This window comes from Sarcophilus harrisii, chromosome 2, assembly GCF_902635505.1.
Source record: "Sarcophilus harrisii chromosome 2, mSarHar1.11, whole genome shotgun sequence".
Taxonomy (NCBI): domain Eukaryota; kingdom Metazoa; phylum Chordata; class Mammalia; order Dasyuromorphia; family Dasyuridae; genus Sarcophilus; species Sarcophilus harrisii.
Genome location: NC_045427.1, coordinates 41,054,378 through 41,075,226, shown reverse-complemented (window position 1 = coordinate 41,075,226; position 20,849 = coordinate 41,054,378). Strand labels below are relative to the sequence as shown.

Sequence of the window (20,849 nt, the reverse complement as noted above, 5' to 3'; positions counted from 1 at the left end):
ACAAGTGGAAAGACATAGCCACACAAACACTAGACCATGTAAGACAATGAGATCTACACAATCCAGGTCTTTTCCATTTCACAATTAAAGTGGTTACTAGAAATTTTTATACATGAAGCAAGCAACACAAAATACACCCTCACCTCAGTTGAAGATGGAACAGCAACAATGACAGAGATCTTGTAATGCTGCAAGACTCTTTTGGGGAAGTTTGGGTAGAAAGAGGAGGAAGGAAGCCAGAGAAAGAAGTTGCCCCCTTGGTGAGGGTCCGTCTGATTAAGATCAGGCAGAGAAGCACCAGAGCCCCTGGTAGCCTATTTTAACTAATTATGTTTGCTAATCAGGGGCTAAGGTTAGTTGTTTCTATGCTACTAAATTGCAAGTGCTGTCCACTCCTTCTAACTTCAGCACCTGGGACAAAACTCCAGTCACTCAACTCTAATTATGTCCTCATGTCAATGCTTTCACAAACCTTTTCCCAATAGACATTTCCACTAGACTGATATTCTCTTCTTATACAGTAAAGAACTCTTCTGGGAATGGGAAAAGACCATGGTTGGAGATAAGAATGGCTATCATTTTTCTTTGGATCAAAGACAGAGCTAAAAGGACTCAAGATCATTTAGTTCAACTGAGGCCCAAAGAGCTTGAATAACTTTCCCTCAGTTACACAGATAGTAAGTAACCAAGATGGGAGTTAAACCCAGGGTTTCTGATTCCAAATTCAGGGCTACTTTCTACTGTACTTTGGCTTTCAGTAACAGATTCATCAGGACATGAGCTTATCACTGGACAGATCAAGACCACTTCCCTTGCATTCAGTAAACAGTTGACATGTACTCTAATAATGTAATTCTCTGGTTCATTACAGGTATGTAAACCAAGTAATCGTCAGTGACTTGGCCACAAAGAAGAAGTGGTATTTCCTATGTAATTGCTGGCTGGCTGTTGACCTGGGAGACTGCCGACAGGACCAGGTTTTCACATCAGTCTCAAAGAAAGAACTTCTTTCTTTTAGGTATTACTGGTAAAAAACAAAACAAAACAAAAAAACCAACGGATACCAAATGCTGTATAGTCTCTCCTGCCACATACCCTCGCTATAGGCTAACAGACCTCGTTTTATCCTTCTGATTGCTTCTAGGATTTCTGCAGTAGCTCCTGACTAGAATACACATATCAGCCTCCTTTTAGTTCACAGGATTTCTGTGAACTAAATCCTTCAGGATTTCTCCAAGCATCTCCATAGACGCACTGGAGGGATTTTTATAATACTTATGTAGAATACAAATACTAAGATGGAGACATCTTAAATTCAGTATCCTCCCATCCCTTGTACTCATAACTTAGAAGTCATCTTGGATTCCTCACTCTCTCACAGCCTACATATCCCCCACCTTCTACCATATGTAAGGTGTTGCTAAGGCCTGCTGATTTTACCTTTGCAACATTCCTCTCCACTCTGACACTGTCACCATAATGGTACAGGACTTCATCAAGTCAAGCTTTGACTAAAGCAATAAAAAGCTTGTTGGTTCATGTTTGTGCGATGGACACCTTCCCCCATTTAGTTGTCAAGTGGCTCCCTATGGCCTCCAGGAATTAAATATGGAGTCTTGTTTGAGTTTTAAAGACCTTTATATCCTTCTCCCTCCACTCTCCAGTGTTCTCAGACTCTACGGATTCAGCCATTCATGACAAATGGCCTTTGCTGTCCCTCAAACAAAATACTCCATCTCCTGCACGGGTATTTTCCCTGGCTAACCCTCTTTCTCATTCTGATTCCTGGCTTCCCTGGCTTTCTTCAACTTCCAGCCAAAATCCACCTTCTATGGGAAGCTCTTCCAAATCTACATTAATTCTAAGGCCTTCTCTTTGTTGATATCTCCACTTTATCCATATAGCTTGTTTCTACAGAGCCATCTGCATGTTGTTTTTCTCTTCCATTAGACAGTAAGCTTCCTCCAGACCAGAGATTGTCCTTTGTTTTTCTTTATATTGCCAGGACTTATCACAGTGCCTGGTATATAGTAGTTGCTTATTAAATGTTTACTGATTGACATGTTCAAAGTCTAAAGGAAATGAAGGTGGAATTAAGTCTGGAAGCTTGTGAAAAATTTAGGGTTCTTGTTTCTACTTTCTAGTCTTTTTTTTTTTTTTGGCTAGGATTTTCATGATAATTTTTATTTGCTGAGTGAGTATACTATGAATAAATAATCCTTTGTCTTTTCTTACATTGTTAGGAAGAGAAAGAAGCAAGAAGTAGGCGTAGGAAATGAGAGAAAATTAAATTATACTTTTGAATGAAATAATCAAGTACATTTTTAACTTTAAAAAAATGTTTTTATTTAACTTTTGTTTTCCCTCCCTTTCATCTTTGAAGCACCATATAAAATATGGTCCTAGGTGTGTAGTAGATAGTGTGTTTGGCCTGTAGTGAGGGAGATCTCAGTTCAAATCCAACCTCAAACCTTTAATAGCTATATGACTCTGGATAAGTCACTTAACCTCTGTCTGTCACTGTTTCCTCATTTGGAAAATGGGGATAACAACAAGACTTACTTCCTCCATATTCTTATATATATATTTATAGGATAAAATGAGACAGCATATATAAAGTGCTTTGCAGGGTTAAAAACGCTATATCTAAGTACCAATTATCATCATCATTATTATTATATGAAATAACAGACTTTTATAGCACTTTAAGGTTCAAAAAATGCAGTACATACAAGTATTCACAGAGAATATAATCCCCATTGAGAACTGAGGCACATAGAGGTTAGGTTTCCTTGGTACAGAGGCAAAAAGGGTCAGAGATAAGATTCAAACACATCTCTCCTCCCTCCAACTCCAGCAATCTTTCCATTCTTTGCCCCCAAATCCCCAGTTCCTTAAAAAAAGAAGAAGAAGAAGAAGAAGGGATTGAGCTCATGGTTTCCCATCTCTTGTCTTCTCTTTTCAGACATTTATTTTCCTCCATGATTGTAGAAAAATTTACCCAGGAGCACCTGTGGCTGTCAGTGGTGACCTGCAGCCCCTGGAACCAGGTCACGAGAGTCCAGCGCCTTTCCTGCTGCATGACAATCCTTATTTGTAACATGGTCATCAACATCATGTTCTGGAAGCTAAACAGCATGGAGGACAGAGATATGGAGGACAAAGGTAAATCTAGCCCCAGGACCTTCATCATCTGCTGCCTTCTTTCAGAACCAAGAAAGGAAGGGTGGCTTCCTTCATTCTAGGAAGTTTTCTCTGCTCTCACCTCCTTTCATTTATTAATCAATAAACTAGTAATAATAGCTAGTGTTTGTTTAGAGCTTTACAAACACTGTGAGGTAAGATTTCTATTACCATCCCATCCATTTTAATAGATGATTAAACTGAGTCTGAAAGAGATGAAGTAGTTTGCCCAGAATCACACAGTTAAGTAACTATGTTAGGATGTGAATCTGTGACTTCCTAATTCTAAGCCCAGCACTGTCTACTGCACTACTTAACTACCAGCTGTAGGTTCTTTTTTTTTTTTTTTTTTTTTTGCTGAGGCAATTGGGGTTAAGTGACTTGCCCAGGGTCACACAGCCAGGAAGTGTTAAATGTCTGAGATCACATTTGAACCCAGGTCCTCCTGACTTAAGGGCTGGTGCTCTATCACTGTGTCACCTAGTTGCCCAATCCTGGAGGTTCTTAATAGTTTTCTATCTCTAGCCAAACCTGCAACAAGGAAAGTTGCTATATAAGAATTTTTAAAAATTTTATTTCATTTCATTTCCATATTGACTTAACAAACACCAAATAAAATGAGCATTCTGATATTCTATACAATAGGGGAGGAATATATATGAAGCTACAAACTTTCAAACAGTATGTTCTTCTTTTTAAGTGTACAGTAAATTCAACATTCAACTTTCAAAGCTGCCCTGCCTGCCTGGGATTCCTCTCCTTTGGAGAAGGAAGGAAAATCTCTAATCCTCCTTTCCCTAACAATAGCAATAGCTAATATCTGCCTTAAAACACTTTACAAATTTTAGTTTGTTTGATCCTTACAAAAACTCTGTAACATAAGTGCTATTATTATTCCTATTTTCCAGATGAGAAAACTTCAGTTGAAAGAGGGTGACTTGCTCTGAGTCATACAGTTAGTAGTTATCTGAAGCAGGGTTTAAACTGAGTTCTGCCCGACCCAAATTCAGCATTTTATCCACAAACACCACTGAGCTCCCTTCCCTCCTGCCTCTCTTCTTCCCAAGGAAATGAAAAACAAACCCTTGTAATAAATATGCCTGCCATAAAAATAATTATACATGACTGGGAATGTCTTTATAATGGTGACACTGTGCATAGTGAATCTGGGTACTATTTGTATTCCTCAGTAGGACCTTTTGCTGTGACCTGGTCTGAATTACTCATCAGCATCCAAACTTCTTCTATCCTCTTCCCAATCAATCTTATCATTGGGAGAATCTTCCCACTGATTCAGCGACAAGAGAAGATTCCACCTCATTTCATTCCCATTCAGGCATCTTCTATATCAGATACAACTTTAGTATCTGTAACTACTCAAAAAATAACTGAGGTAAGTTGAGCTACATTACACGTTTCTCTTTTTCAATAATAATAGTTATCCATGTATTGGTCTACCTGCCTTCTAGGGGAGGGGGTGGAGGGAAGGAGGGGAAAAGTTGAAATGGAAGGTTTTGTAAGGGTCAGTGCTGAAAAATTACCCATGCATATATCTTGTAAATAAAAAGCTATAATAAAATAAATAAATAAATAAAAATAAGTTTGAAAAATAATAATATTTATCTAAGGTGAGAGCATCAGTCTTCTGTCCCTGGAGAACTGAAGTTAGAAATTAAAAAAAAAAATCTGAAATGTTTACAAAATAATGCACAATTTCCAAATTTATTGCATCTATATTTGAATATCATTTACATTCCTCTGTAAGACAAAATCAATTAAAATTAGCATGTAGAGAGTAAGAATAATGATTTAAAGTAGGAAACCACCCATCCCAAGCCCTGTCCTCTGATTGCCCCACACAAAAGCTCCTTCTTCCCAACTCTGTTGCATTCCTTTCCCCTTTCAGATAGCAGTTTACCTTTCAGTGTTTTCTTGATGTCCCTATTACAGAGAGACCTAGATAGAGACAGATATTTGTGTCTCCAACACTTAGCCTTGTGCCTAGCACATAATAGGTGCGGAATAGGTGAATGGAAAGAGCTGTGGCATGGAGCTCTGGACACCTGTGTTCACATTCTGCCTCAGGCCCTTTAACCTCAGTTTCCTCATTTGTAATTGAGTGTTGTACTTGAGAATGTCTCTGAGTGTCCTTTCTAACTCCAAATCTCTGATAGTGAAGCAGCTTTTTCCCTTAACAAAAGATATAGTCCTGCTCTTTAGTGTTTCTTCTGATACTTTCAATATGATTGTTCTTAATTTTTGTAAAAAAACAAATAGAATTAATTTTTTTTGTTTCATCTTGGTTCCACCATTCAGGAGCTGAAGGAAACAGTGGGATTTTTGCATTTGAAAAATTCATGCTCGCCTTCCGAGTGGGAAGGCTCCAACTGGAATTCTGACAGTGTTCCAGACCTCTTCAAGCAGCTGTCCAGCCTCATTCATTCTCACCTAGACAGGCAAGGAGGCCGATGGCAGCAGACAGGGTCACTTTTTGCAAATGGTAAAGTGCTGTTGATGCTTCTTCTCTCTCCTTACCTTCCCACTGTTCCCAACCACTGAACTACTGATGAGGGTGATTTTATCTCTTCCTTTTTTAACCCCTTTGAGCCCAAATCTCTTTATTAGATGTACTAATACAAGAATTTTCCCAAAGCTACAGTGTTGACATTGATTCCATTGAACTATTCCCTGAGGACAGCAGAGACCAACTGCTCAACTCCTCTCTAGGAAGCTACTGTAACTCTTTGTTCATTTCTAGATTTCACTGAGATCATACGATTGAGGAAATCAGGATCTGGATGCAACTTATTTTTCACATTGATTCCAGGATATTTCCCTTATAAAGAATGTCTAAAAGTTGGTTGAACCTTCTGACATGCCTTTACACAGCCTGTCAGTGCAGGAAATGCCCTTTCTTAGAATCCCCGGGTTCTTTCACATCTCATACTAAACACACTTCCTTCCCTTTGGCTTCCTGATCTCCCCTATCCCAGCTTTGTGTCTGTATTCCTAGTTCCTGGAACGCCACAAGTACTTAATAAATGCTGGATTTGTTCAGTGCTTTCTGACTCCTTATGATCCCATTCAGGGTTTTCTTGGCAGAGATAATGGAATAATTTGCCATTTCCTCCCCCAGGTCATTTTACCAAGGAGGAAACTGAGGAAGACAAGTGACTTCCCTGGGTCAGAAAGCTAATAAATGTTTAATAAATGTCACAATGTCTAGAGTTAGGAGGACCTGAATTCAGATCCAGCCTCAGACACTCACTAGCCTGGACCAGTCACTTCACCTTGTTTGTGTTTCCTCATCTAGCAAATGAGCTAGAGAAGGAAATGGCAAACCACTCCAGTATCTTTGCCAAGAAAATTTCAAAGGGATTACAGAGAGTTAAATAGGAATGGAAAAAAAATAACAAAATACTTATTGACTGACTGGGGTACAGGGAAAGAGAGGAAATATAGTTTCTTTCTTTCTCTTTTGTTGTTGAGGCAACTGGGGTTATGTGATTTGCCCAGGATCACACAGCTAAGAAGTGTTAAGTGTCTGAGACCAGACTTGAACTCAGGTCCTCCTGACTTCAGGGCTGGTGCTCTATCCACTGTACCCCCTAGCTGCCCCAGGGAGTGTAATTTCTTGAATCATTTTAAATACTAAAGCTGAATGATTTGTAAAGCAAGATCAAGTACGGTTATATGTAGAGTACAACTCACCAAAGTAGAAACAGAGCTCTGTTAATAACCAGCCTTGATTGAGAACTTTCCATTGAGAAGCATCCTCACATCCATATGTGCTTTCAGAGGTTCCAGAAAATCTCCACAATTTAAACCATTACTTGCTCAGAGTCCTGGAGAGGCTGCAATCCCAGTGCAGGACACTTTTGACAAGCCCATCCACAAAGTCCCATGACTTCCTGGACTCAGCCAGCCAGCTACAAAGTCTCAGGGAGCTTGTGGAGACCCACATTCTCTCCAAGGCCCGCGACCTCTGCAGGTAAAAGGCTCCTTCCTACATCTGTTTCCTACCTTCCTCCTAGAACATCATTAAATATAAGATTCTTGCCCCCAATCTCTTCTCCATAGTGACATCACGAGTTTCCCTATTCTGGACTCAGAGGAAGAGAAGCCTGCCCTCTCCAGCTACCTGCCAAAATGGTCCATTTATATCTGCTGGCTCCTTCTGGGTGTGACAAGTCTGGTCTCAGCCTTTTTTACAGCTCTTTATAGCCTAAAACTGAACAAAGATCAAGCAACCAGCTGGGTCATTTCCATGGTACTTTCAGTCCTCCAGAATATCTTCATAATCCAGCCAGTGAAAGTAAGTGGGAATTTAATGCAAATGAGACTGAAGTAAATTTCTATCTAAACTATCAAAGAGATATTTTGTAAAACCAGGCAAAATAACAGCAAAAGATATTTGGTAAAATAAAGGACTAGGAGGGTTTCTTAACCTGTTTTTTGTTTTGTTTGTTTGTTTTATTTTTTGGTAATCCTAAGTGTTTAATTTTATGAATTGCAAAACATTACTCTGAAAAGGGATTCATAGGTTTTTTTTTTAATTTAATAGCCTTTTATTTACAGGTAATATGCATGGGTAATTTTACAGCATTAACAGTTGCCAAACCTCTTGTTCCAGTTTTTCACCTCTTACCCCCCACCCCCTCCCCCAGATGGCAGGATGACCAGTAGATGTTAAACATATTAAAATATAAATTAGATACACAATAAGTATACATGACCAAACCGTTATTTTGCTGTACAAAAAGAATCAGACTCTGAAATATTGTACAATTAGCTTGTGAAGGAAATCAAAAATGCAGGTGGGCATAAATATAGGAAGTGGGAATTCAATGTAATGGTTTTTAGTTATGTCCCAGAGTTCTTTCTCTGGGCATAGCTGGTTCAGTTCATTACTGCTCCATTGGAAATGATTTGGTTGATCTCGTCGCTGAGGATGGTCAGGTCCATCAGAATTGGTCATCATATAGTATTGTTGTTGAAGTATATAATGATCTGGTCCTGCTCATTTCACTCAGCATCAGTTCTTGTAAGTCTCTCCAGGCCTTTCTGAAATCATCCTGTTGGTCATTTCTTACAGAACAGTAATATTCCATAATATTCATATACCACAATTTATTCAGCCATTCTCCAACTGATGGACATCCATTCAGTTTCCAGTTTCTAGCCACTACAAAAAGGGCTGCCACAAACATTCGTGCACATACAGGTCCCTTTCCCTTCTTTATAATCTCTTTGGGATATAATCCCAGTAGTAACACTGCTGGATCAAAGGGTATGCACAGTTTGATAACTTTTTGAGCATAGTTCCAAACTACTCTCCAAAATGGTTGGATTCGTTCACAACTCCACCAACAATGCATCAATGTCCCAGTTTTCCCGCATTCCCTCCAACAATCATCATTATTTTTTCCTGTCATCTTAGCCAATCTGACAGGTGTGTAGTGGTATCTTAGAGTTGTCTTAATCTGCATTTCTCTCATTGGATTCATAGGTTTTATTGGATTGCTAAAGAAGTCCATATCACAAAAATAGTTTTCTGTTCTGTATCCCTTAGGCAGTTCCTTTAAGTACAGAGAGCTGACCTTAGAGCTAGGAAGACCTTCAAAGGAAATAATGAAAAAAAGCAGAAAAATTAAGGGGACAGAGTATTACCTAGCCTAAAACTATATAATGACCCTATTTATATTTATTTAAATACTATTTGATTTTATTCTAGAAATGGAAAAAGAGAACAATGCAACAGACTAGCTAAGCAAAAAACAAAAGCAATTTAACGAAAAGTAGTTCAGTGTTTGATTAACCCAAGAACGTAAATTATAAGGGAAAGAGCTCCTATGGTCCAAAAACCATTGAAAAAACTGGAAATCAATTTGGCAGAAATTAGGGTTTAGACCAGCATCTTCTACTACAATAACCTTCCAAATAGACAGTTGACCTGAATACTAAAGGTTACATTTTTTAAAGGGGGAGGCCAGCTAGTTGGCACAGTAAATAGAATACCAGCCCTGAAGTCAGGAGGGCCCAAGTTCAAATCTGGCCTCAGACACTTAACACTTCCTGGCTGTGTAACTCTGGGAAAGCCACTTACCCCCAATTGCCTCAGCAAAAGAAAAGAAAAGAAAAGAAAAGAAAAAAGTTAAAAATTTAAAAATTATTAAAAAAAGAATAGAGGGAAGAATTTGTCATAATTACAGATGGGGAAGAATTGATAGCCAAACAAGAAATAGAGGTGAGAATTAAAAACAAACAAATTTAAAATGTTTTACAATATCAAAATCAGTCCAGATTAAAAAAAATGTTTTTATCACTATCACTGATAAAAGTCTATATAAGGAATTGACATAAATATATAAGCTTAAGTCCCATTCTTTAAAAGGTAAATTGTCAAAGCATAAAAAGAGTTTCCACAAGAAGAGAATTATAAATTATCGATTCAATATGAAAACATGTTCTAAATCACTAATAATAAGAGAAATATAAAATTAAGACAACACTGAGGTTTTACCTCACATCTTATAAAGATCCTTTTAAAGGCCTGTTTTTAAAAGAACTTTTAATAGAAAGGATAAAATGTAATGGGGAGAGAGCTGACTTCAAAGTCAAGTCAACAAATATTTACTAAATATCTGTATGACAGGTTGTTGTTTGTCCTTCACACTATCAGAGTCAGGACTGAAATCCAGATTGTTTATCTCCCTCATTGTCATCAAGCCATATTCTTCCTCAATAAACTGTAAACTCCTTGAAAGCAGGGTTTTTTTTTTTTTCACTCTTTCTTTTTATCCCTAGTGCTTAACATAGTCCTCTACAAGACTTTCTACCATGTTCTACCCTCTGCTGGATTTTTAATACTTGACTTTTTTTAAAATTCATTAACAGATGGTATCTTCCCCTTTGTTAATGACACATTCATTAGGAACTTTGCCAGTTTTATGGCAATATAATAAAGCTTTTTGCCTCTTGACTCAGAAAAAAAATTAATTAACAGAGTCCCTCCAAAGATATATTAGGGGATGAGGTCAAGCAATTTCTCAGTCATCACAGGTGGTCCACTTCCCTTCCAATATTACAAGATCTTTTACTTATCATGTTCATAAAGTAAGATGTAAGATAATATTCACTTTACCTTTCTTCCTTCCTTCCTCCTTCCCTCCCTTCTTTCCTTCCTTCCTCTCTCCTTCCCTTCCTTCTTTCTTTCCTTCCTTCCTTCCTTTCTTTTTTCTTTCTCTTTCTCTTCCTTCCTTTCTTTCCCTTTCTTTCTTCCTTCCTTTTTTCCATCTTCATTTCCTCCTTTTCTTTTCCCTTTTCCTTCCTCTTCTTTATCTCCCTCCTCCCTTCTCCCATCCCTTTTTTTCTCTCTTCCTCTCCTCCCTTCTCAAATAATTACTATGAAAATTCCATGCTGTGGGTCATCTCTTCTTATACACATAAGTAACTGATACCTAAGTATCTATAATATTAGTACTACTGAACTTTAAATTGGTAATTTTACAAAGATAGTGAAAACAAACAGTTCTAAGTTCAACATCAATTAAGTATAATAAAATTAATGGTATTGAAATCTATTTATCATAGCCAACCCTCATTTTAGGCAAAAAATTCAACTTCCTGCCCCCAAATGAATCCTGTAACACTGGTTTAGCAAGAAATCTCTCCTTTTCTTTGTAGGTGACGATACTCACAGTGTTCCTCTCACTGTTGCTGACAAGAATATCATGGCACAACAAAGAAAAGGAACAACAGATGAGAAAGATCTTGGCTCTCCTGGGTAATTGTTTCACATCTTCCCGCACGTAGGAGCCTTTCCCCATTTTCCTTAGGTTTAGGATCTTCCCCCAATTTATCCCCAATATATCCTGTATATATATATAGTTGTTGTACGCAGTCTCCCTGTTAGACCATAAGCTTCTAGATAGAGCAGGGTGTCTCTTGCCCTTCTTTGTAACCCCAGTATTTAGTATAATGCTTGATGTTTTGTTGTTTGTCATTCAGGCATTTTCAGACATGTTCAATTCTTTGTGTTCCCACTTGGGGTTTTCTTGGCAAAGATACTGGAATGAATGGTTTGCATTTCCTTCTCCAATCCATTTTATAGATGGTGAAACAAAAGCAAATAAAGTTAAGTAATCTGCACAGGATCACACATGGAATAAGTCTCTGAGTCCAGATTTGAGCTCAGAAAGGTGACCCAGACCCAGTGCTCCACGCACTATGGCCACCTAGCTGTACTCATAACTGCTTGTTGACTGATTTCCAATTGTACTATGCTAGCACAATCACTTAAAATTTAGGCAGGCCTTATTGAATCAAACCAATTTTCATTTTGTCATTTTGTATTTAGCAAGGTGCCAACAACCAGACAGGCATTTAACAAATGTATACTGGGTTGGGATGGATTTATACATTTAGGGGTCCTGCCTCTCTGTCCAGGGCTATGTTGATCAATATCTCACCAAACTATTCAACAAAAATCAGTATTCACCAAAGAATAATATTTCTTTTGCCTCTGTTTTGTTTTGCTTTTTTTTTTTTTTTTTGACAGCAAGATGTCCCTCCTTGTCATCACCTGGTTTAAGAGATGAGAACAATCCCATTTATAAAGTCCCTGCTGTGACCAGCCCAGTTATAATTCCAGAAAGAACCATGAAAGAGAAGCAACTGTTCCAACTGGCGAGAGAAATTTTCGGTATGAGAAAGAACAAGGCAGCATGTTAAGCCAGCAAATAGAAAAAATGCGGGGGAGAAGGAATTTGTCCATTTAGAATTTATTTGAGTTTTAGAGGGCAGTATAGTCAATGGGAAGACTTCAGACAGTATCAAGAAGGAAAGTTCCACCCAGGGATTTCAGTCCCACTCAGGTCTATTTTCTAGGACAAAGACTTAATTTCTCTATGACTCCTTTTCCCCATGTGAATAATAGAAATAATGATAAATCTTACTTATCTCACAGAATTGCTAAGAGAGAAAATGAATCACTTATAAAAATTTTTTTTAAAAAAAACCACTTTTAATTCACTCAAAAAGACTAAGGTATATGATTAAGTAGATTACTTCCACATTATCAACACAGCTGAAAACATATCCCATGGATTTTGAAACAAAAGTACTATTCTGCTTTGTGAACACAGACATTAGGTATCCACACATTATACATAGACTTATAACAAATTCAACAATAGTGCTGATGTATGTGAGATGAGACATGTTTTACCTCTTCTGGGGGGAAATATTGCAAATAGAAAAGATGAAAAGAACTACTCTGGGAAAAAATCCTAGTAGGGAATTCCAAATTTTTGGAGGAAGGATAGCTAAGTAATTGTTAAGAACCCAAACACTCCACTTACTGTACCATTGCTGCATCTTAACCACTCATTTAATTTCTCTGTCTAACAGTACAAATCCTCTTCCTTGTAATGTTGATGATTTCCGCTCATTCAGAAAGGACTTACAACAAGTTTTACCTCAATCAGGCCATCCAGAAGAGAATTAATAATCCCTTTGAAGAGATCAAACGTATTAAACACTTCTACCAGTGGACCAACAAAACCCTTATTCCTAACCTGTATGGGAAATACAGAGGTAAGACTCACATGGTGGGGACAGGAACTTTGTATCCCCCAACACCTAGCATGATATCTGGCACATGGCAAGTGGCTGAATACTGAATGATGGTTTGATATTGTTAGTTTCCATAGGTTCCCCCCAATTTTTTTTCTTTTAACATTTATTGGTTATTCTTATTTTTGCATCACCTTAATTTCTATCTTCCATTTTCACTTAGAGAACCATCCCTTATTGCAAGAGATAAAAAGAGAGAAGAAAAATAGATGATAGTCTGTTAAAACTCCCGCTAAGTCTGATACAATGTGCCATATTGTCTCTCATTTCTGCAAAGAAAGGAGGTACACTGTCTCCATTCTTCTCAAGGGGCCAGGATTGATGATGATAGTTATACAACTTTCAATTTCATCTGTTGTGCCTCTTCACATACACACTGGTGTGATTGTAGCCGTTTTGTATATTATTTTCCTGGCTTTTTTCACTTTGTTCACATACCTCCTAAGTTTCTTTGTATTCTTCATGGTCATCAACCCCTACAGAACATATTACATCATTTGTTTAAGCCATTCCTCAGTTAAAGGACATCTACTTTGTTTCCAATTCTTTCTAGAATAATGGTGGTTATATTTTTGTGTGTACAGGACCCTGTTTGCCATTGCATAGACATTACATAGACATTTTTCATTCACTGGACACGTGAATTGTTCATGGTTTTATATTATTACAAAATAAAGTAAAAATTTTTGTATAGATTCATTTCTTTATAAAGTTTTAATGAATCTTTAGGGTCTTAGTGGAGCAAGTTCTATTATTTTAGGTATTTCCAGTAAACTTTTCAGTGCTCTTTTCTCTCACTTAGCTGGATGCTCTAAAGATTTTTTTTTTTTTTTTTTTTTTGGTCCCTAGGTTTTATCGCTGAAGGAAATTCCTTACTTATAGGTAGTGTCCAAATTCGCCAGATCCGGATTCCTGATGCTGTATCCTTTCCAAAAAGAATTTCTCCTAGTGAACAAGTGAAGTTTTATTATCAGTATCAGGAGGATCAAAAGAATTATGGAGTTAACTGGACCCCTCTTGATCTGAATAGTACAAATCAAGAGAGCATTTGGTGTTATCAGAATGAGGAAGTCTTGGGTGGATACCCTATCCAAGGGCAGTTTGCAGTCTACTCAGGAGGAGGTTATGTTGTTACCCTTGGGAACAACTCTAAGGACAGTAACAGGTGAGCCAATCTGAATTCTGAGTAAAAGTTCTGGGATGTAGCTTTCTGTCCATTCTTGAAGTTGGGCATTTGAAAGCTAACAAAATATATTATAAATTCAGGCTTACAGATACCATGTCTATTTACCACGTTTACTAACATTTTAGGGAATGTCTTCTTTCTGAGGAAGTTTTCCTTTTAGATACAAAGTTCTAGGTTTTGTTTCATTCTACCGGTACATTGTAGTTAGGGCAAAAATCCATTTCATCGCTGTTCTGGTAAGATATTTTCAAATATAACTCAAAGTAGGCCAAACTATTAAATGTCACTTGAGCAAGACTTTCTTCATGACTTTACGCAAAAACTACCTGATAAAATTATCAGAAACACATAGATTGATGTGTATCAAGCGAAGGCTTCAATCACATGTGACAAAGTACTGGATTTGACATCAGAAGAGCTGGTCTTTATTGTTAGTTTTTTAAAATTACTTTAAATGTTTAAAAAAACAAGTCATAAATGATACCATTTATAGACGACTATTTTTTGTCTCTGTATTTTTTTTTTGTTGATGGTTATATGGTTTAGAAAAGTAAATTGATTTGACACTTGATTTATTGTGCGACCTTAGCAAATCACTGAGATTTTCTTTAAATCTGTTTCTTCATCTACAAGAGTTGTAAGATGACCCCTGAAGGTCCATTTCATTATGAAACCATTAATTAAACTTATATGGAACAGGGGGAGGGGAGATAGCTACATTACCCAAACAATGATCCTGGGCTTGACCCATAAAGATTAAAGCTATCAGTGCTTCAACTGAAACTAAGGTGTCCACATTAGCAACTAACCAGCACCGGATATAACAATTCCTTCTTTGAAATTAATTCTAGAAATGTTTACTTGTATGATGTTGTATACCATCAGGGTGTTTTAATGCTGAGCATTTTTCTTTGCAAGTTTACCAACTTCATGTACTGTTTTTATGCCAACATCAGTAGAAATATTAGCATTTGTGGTCAAACACAAATTTCACAAAATACCGTCCATTCAAGTGACAGAAAAAATTCATCTTCTGTTTTGTGGAAAAGAGGATAAAATATTAGGGCGTGTTTGATTGGATTTTTCTTGTGCAGGAAGATAATTGTATAAATATGCATGCATATATTGGATTACTTGCCATCTAGGGGAGAGGCTGGGGGGACGGGGGTGAAAATTGGAACACAAGGTTTTGCAAGGGATAATATTGAAAAAGTATCTATGCATATTTTGAAAATTTAAAAAAAAAAAGATAGTGATAGCTGCTAGCTAGAGGGAGCTTTAGCTCTTTAAAGAACTCTGTTTTATTCCTTCATAGTCAATTCAATCCAAAGCAATAAATATTAAGTCCTAAAATATACATACACACATATATATATATATGGACTTTTTTTTCCTTCTTGGACTTGGGTTATTTACCCTTTTTCTCCTCTGCCTCCCCTAGAATTCTTCAGCATCTGAAACAAAATCATTGGCTAGATAGACACACCAGAAGCCTCTTTGTATCATTTGTTGTCTATAATGCTAATGTGAACCTCTTCTGCGTGGTGACCCTGATTCTGGAGTCCAACGGTGTGGGTAAGAGCAGCTCTACTCTCTAGGCCTTTCTGTAACTCCTGAGAGCTAAAGGAGAGGTCTGCTTTACTTTATGGGGGTTTAGGAATATTCTGTGCTTGTTGAAAACATTTTAATTTCAACCCCTATTTGGGAACAGGGCTTTGAGCTCGTATAAATTCCCAAGACTTCTGGGTAGCAGTTCAACTTATGAATGATCCCTTTATTTCTTCTCAAGGGCCTGCTTGCTCCCTTGCACCTTCAGAAAAAAGTTTTTCCTTTTTGGTCTCCTGCCTAATAAAAACAGCCTCAAAGCTTCTAGTCGGCCCTCCTACGGAGGCAAGCACACACCAGCATTTTCTGAAGGTTTTGTTGTTCACGAGCTTGAGTTGTGCCTGACTAGTGGTGACCCCATTAGGGTCTTTCTTGACAAGGACGCTGGAGTGGTCTCATTTCCTTCTCCAGCTCATTTGACAAATGAGGAAACTAAGGCTGAGTTAAGTGACTTGGCCAGGGTCACACAGCCACGAAATGTAGGAAGGGCCTGTTTTGAACTCAGGAAGATGAGCCTGTCTGACTCCAAGCCACTCTAGCATTTGGGGTCACCAAGCTGCCCCAGATTATTACACAAAAAGTGGGGGGGAGATGTCAAAAATATCAGTAGTAAAACAAAGTCACAAAAAGGTTTCAAAATGGCACTGTAATGGTTATTTCATGTGCTGTAGGAGTGAATCAGTCTCATCCCTACTGCTCTTGTATATTGAAGAGTTCTAATATTTTTGGTCATGCCTCATATTGAAATAAGGGTTCAAAAGCTTTTAATTGGGATATTAACATCTTGAATTTTTATATATTACTTTCCTTATAGAACAAAATAAAAGACAACTATACATTCAAAATTTATCTTTACATACTTTTATTAGAATGTTTTTCTTAGCAAAAAATATTTTTATTCTTTAAAACATTTAAAACAAACAAGTGTCACTTTTTACATATCAGTCTTTACACATTTCTATTTACCATCCTACCATATTTTCTCTTAAACTTCACTTGCCAGTCAGCACTGCAACAGGAATCAAAAAGATTTTTTTTCCTGCCCTATTTTCTTTATAGATTATCCATCTTCTATCTTTCTACTTAGAGTTCAATGACTTATTTTCTTACTAGCTGTGAGTCAATATATATTCTGTGTAGCAAGTAGAAAAACAAACCATTTACACAAATACTAGCAACACTTTTTACTTTTTTCTCTTTATATTTATACATTCTTCCCTTCTTTTAAAAAACACTTAGGCTTCTACTCTTGAACCAATCATATTTATTTGATAAAAGGAAGTACTGAGCAGGGTGAGTTCACAAAACTCAGGACTAAAGGAAATAGCAGTGGTCGATTAAGGGACCATCTGCATAGTTGGGAATCCAGAGGGAAAGCTGGACTCTTCTCCCAAAACTTTCTGCATTCTTTCCAGGAGCTTTCTTCAATTCTATCAAAGTGAACAGTTTACAGATCACTCAGACCCACAGAAGTTTCATCTGGTTCACTGCCTCGAATGTTATCTATTTTCTGCTACTCTTTTATTACATCTTCATACAGGTAAAACTGGGATTGATGGGCTCTAAATTCTACAGGCTATTCTGAAAGTCAGTCACTTAAAGCGGATGGCATGAAATAAGTGCTTCATAATTGTATTGCTAGATACAAGATCTGTGATTACTCTATGATGAACGAACTTTGCCAAAACTCTGCATTGAAGGCTAATTCAATTCTCTGGTTGGTATTCTATTTATAGAAAGGACAGAGACTATGTTAGATAACAAATTAACTTAAAACTTTCTAGAAATTGACCATTTGGCATTTTTTTTAATTCCCTAAATAATTACTCCTAAACCTAGAAAAGCTGTTCAAATTCAAGTTTCTTACTCATTTAGAACCAGCCAATATCTTTCTATAACAATCAGCTCTGAATGACTGTAGAACAGAGCAAGAATCAAATCATTTTACATTTCAATCTTTACTGAACCAAGACTTTCTAAGAGTAAACTATCCAATCTGACATTACTCGTATGTTTAGGTGTCCCGGCTGAGACAACAAGGATGGAAATACTTCACCAAGAAAGGCAACATCCTGGACACGAGCATAATCCTCATAACCTTTATAATGCTGGTACTCCAGGTGAAGGGGGTTTTTTTGCACAAAAGAGTCATGGATCGGTACCGTCATAATAAAAGTAGGTAAGCTAGCAGTGCTGACTTAAGAGTCCCCAGGACACAGAGTGCCAAGTTTCCCAGGCAGAACTCCAGCTTATGGCAAAGAGAAAAGCAAACGAAACCTACTCTTTCCTTCCTCTCCAGTCTCCTATATTTCTGTGCTTATCACAGCTAAAAACCAAACGTGGGCCAATGTCATAGTAAACAACAGTTAGAAAATTACAATACTGCTTATATTTTCCCCATGCATTTGTTTGAATTAAATTATTTCTGCCTTCATCACGACATTTAGTGTGTTGAACTAGGATTTATTAAGGACAATGTGCCAGGCCCCTGGCATAAAGACAAAAATGAAAATGGCCCCTGCTTCAGGGAGCTTACTTTATTCACTATTTTCATATACTCATTTTTGCACTCAAGGAACTAGGTTTGACAATAATCCTGCACAACAGAATCACAAAACTTAGTTCATGAATTAATGGTTTTCTTGTTCTAAGTATTAGCAAGTTATAGGTATCTCAATCCAATGAATCGAAAACATCAAAGCGATGTGAAGTGTCTCACGAGCTTCATTGGGTGTAAGGAACTTTTTTGAAGTCCCATTCTTCTAGGGAAAAATACTATATTCCCATAAAGACCACAATGGCACCTGTTTTCGGCACCTCTTTGCATAGACCCTTGTAATGAGACATACACCACATTACAGACATGGAAACAAGTTGTTTTCTAAAGCAATGGTTATGAAGAAATAGCCAACTTAAAAGTAACATCTATATTAAGATTTCACAGGTGGAAACCTTGAGTCCAGTATATGGCAAAGGGAAAAACCTTCCTTTTACTTAACAGAAAATGTTAGCTATATTCTCATCTACTTTAATGTAATCATTGCTAAACAGCACACTTCTATATACAAAAAGTCTTTTCTATGAGCCAAGACGTTACAATTCAAAATAACCTGACAAAATTACTAATCCTCTTTCTTTCTTTGGAGGCCCCTCACCAGGCAAGTCAAGTAGGTATTTAAGTTTCATTGTACTATTATAGGAGAATACTCAGAGGATATCAAGTCCAACTTTTTAATTTTACATTTAAGGAAACCGAGGCTCATAGCCTCCCTGATTCCATAGGTACACATTTCACAAAAATAAATATTTAGAGGATAAGGAAGGGGGAAAGTGGATAAGAAAGCAGACAGACCTCTCTGAGCAAAACTATCTTATACTTGAGAAAACTTTTCAACAAGCACCTCATTCCCCACACAAATCTGTCTATTTGCTATCACTGCTGAATCTCCCAACCTTGGGTTTGGTTATCACTGACCCGGGAACAGGTTAGAAAAACACCAAAGTTCAGGCTTTCTTGATGATACATCATGGGAAAAGGTGACTCTAACTGAGATGAGAGTTTGCTCTCGTTCACAAGAGATGGGGCTGACCAGATTCTTAAATTCAGAGTGAAGACCAGGCTTAGGGAAATCTCAAACACAACTCCCCCACCACATCCAATGACAACCACCCCATTCACCGAAGGTCAAGTTCCCACTAAAGTTTAGTATAGTAGTTATCATTTCAGTCAGTCAAAACTGGCCAAAACCAAAGGAAAACTTGACGATGTAAAGACTGCGTGTTAAATTATTAAGTTTACAGAAATGCCAAAGAAATGCAGGGGTTGATTCATCAGTGGTGATGACTAATGGCCAGACTTTCTTGTAGATTCATCAGCTTCCATGAAGTTGTACAAGTGGCCTTTGCTCTCACTTACCTCCTTGGCTTCCTGGTCTTGCTGACAACCATTCGGCTCTGGAGCCTGCTGCGGCTCAACCCCCGACTCCAGATCATCAGCACAACTCTGAGGAGAGCTTGGGATGAGGTGGTCGGCTTCTTGCTGATCATTCTGATCCTGCTGACAGGCTACTCCATTGCCGTAAGCCACTGTGACGTTTCCCACCTGATAGGCGGGCAAGAGGGGAATCCTGGGCAACACAAGGGCTAACCCTCTTAGGTCAGAGATGTCACTATGACAAGGTAGGGAAAACACTCAACTGGTCACAGGACCAGGTTTCAGTCAAAGCTGTCACCATCAGTATTTTCATTTTTCTCCATGTTAATTTTCTCACCTTAAAATGGAGAAAATGATACCTATGGCACTGAAATGCTAAGGATGAAAGTTAATGGATATGTGAGTGCTTTTCCAAATATTACTGAATGCAAGTGCTACACTGTGGGGCCTTCAGCTGAAAGGGACCTCAGGAGCCCCTGGTCCAAGAGGCCCAGACAGGATAAGTGTCTGCCCCAAATCACACAAACAACAACACTGAAGGTAGAGTTGAAGTCATTCAATTCCAGATCCTAGTACATCCTAGGGACATTTCTAAACTTCCTTAGATAACAAAGCACTTCTGGGGAGATGCAGTATATAGAACAAGGAGTGCTGGAGGCACAGAGGTAACAAAGTGGATGTGCACCACTAGGCCTGGATCAGGAAGACCCAAGGTCAAACGGGGTCTGTTTAATCACAGATGAGTCACCGAGTCTTCATCTCACTAATTCAAATATGATTTGGGGATTATAGCAGTGCCTCCTTCCCGGGTTACTGTAGAAGACCTAAAGCACTTACAACAGTCAGTGTCTGGCACATAACACGTGCTACACGGATGTACTCCATCATCATGATCACTGTGAGACTTGTTTCAACAGTAAAATGAAGGGTGGGAAGAGATGGCGGCTCCAACTCTTTCCAGTTCTAAATCTCCGCTGCCGTGGCCATTTGCTGCTTCCTGCTCTCAGAGAGCACAGAAGTTGTGCTAGAGGACCACTACTCCTCTCACCAGCATTTTCCCTTACACAGTTCAACATTCTTTTTGGATGGAGCATTGCTGACTACAAAACCTTTTTCAACTCAGCTGTAACTATTGTTGGCCTTCTGATGGGGATCTTTGATTACCATGAGGTGAGAATCTTTGCTCTATAGTTCTAAGTTCCATTTTGCTTAATATGTGTATCTAACCAGGAGCTGCTCCCAATGGATAGATTTCTCTTAAGCCAGGGATGCAAAGTTGAGCTCTTCTACCAGAGCAGAGCATTA

At 37.9% G+C, this 20,849-nt stretch overlaps 1 protein-coding gene across 1 annotated transcript in view; it reads left to right on the top strand.

The window, feature by feature from the left end:
• PKD1L3 (polycystin 1 like 3, transient receptor potential channel interacting) overlaps positions 1-20,849 on the top strand; it is a 38,754-nt gene that overhangs the window by 15,673 nt on the left and 2,232 nt on the right. Inside the window, exons 10-24 of the mRNA XM_031950028.1 lie at positions 872-1,018; positions 2,966-3,165; positions 4,374-4,576; positions 5,500-5,683; positions 6,982-7,174; positions 7,264-7,498; positions 10,870-10,969; positions 11,744-11,887; positions 12,595-12,780; positions 13,669-13,984; positions 15,447-15,580; positions 17,026-17,150; positions 17,629-17,789; positions 19,478-19,688; positions 20,613-20,714. Coding sequence (XP_031805888.1) covers positions 872-1,018; positions 2,966-3,165; positions 4,374-4,576; positions 5,500-5,683; positions 6,982-7,174; positions 7,264-7,498; positions 10,870-10,969; positions 11,744-11,887; positions 12,595-12,780; positions 13,669-13,984; positions 15,447-15,580; positions 17,026-17,150; positions 17,629-17,789; positions 19,478-19,688; positions 20,613-20,714 — 2,641 coding nt within the window. The remainder of the gene's footprint in view (positions 1-871; positions 1,019-2,965; positions 3,166-4,373; positions 4,577-5,499; positions 5,684-6,981; positions 7,175-7,263; positions 7,499-10,869; positions 10,970-11,743; positions 11,888-12,594; positions 12,781-13,668; positions 13,985-15,446; positions 15,581-17,025; positions 17,151-17,628; positions 17,790-19,477; positions 19,689-20,612; positions 20,715-20,849) is intronic.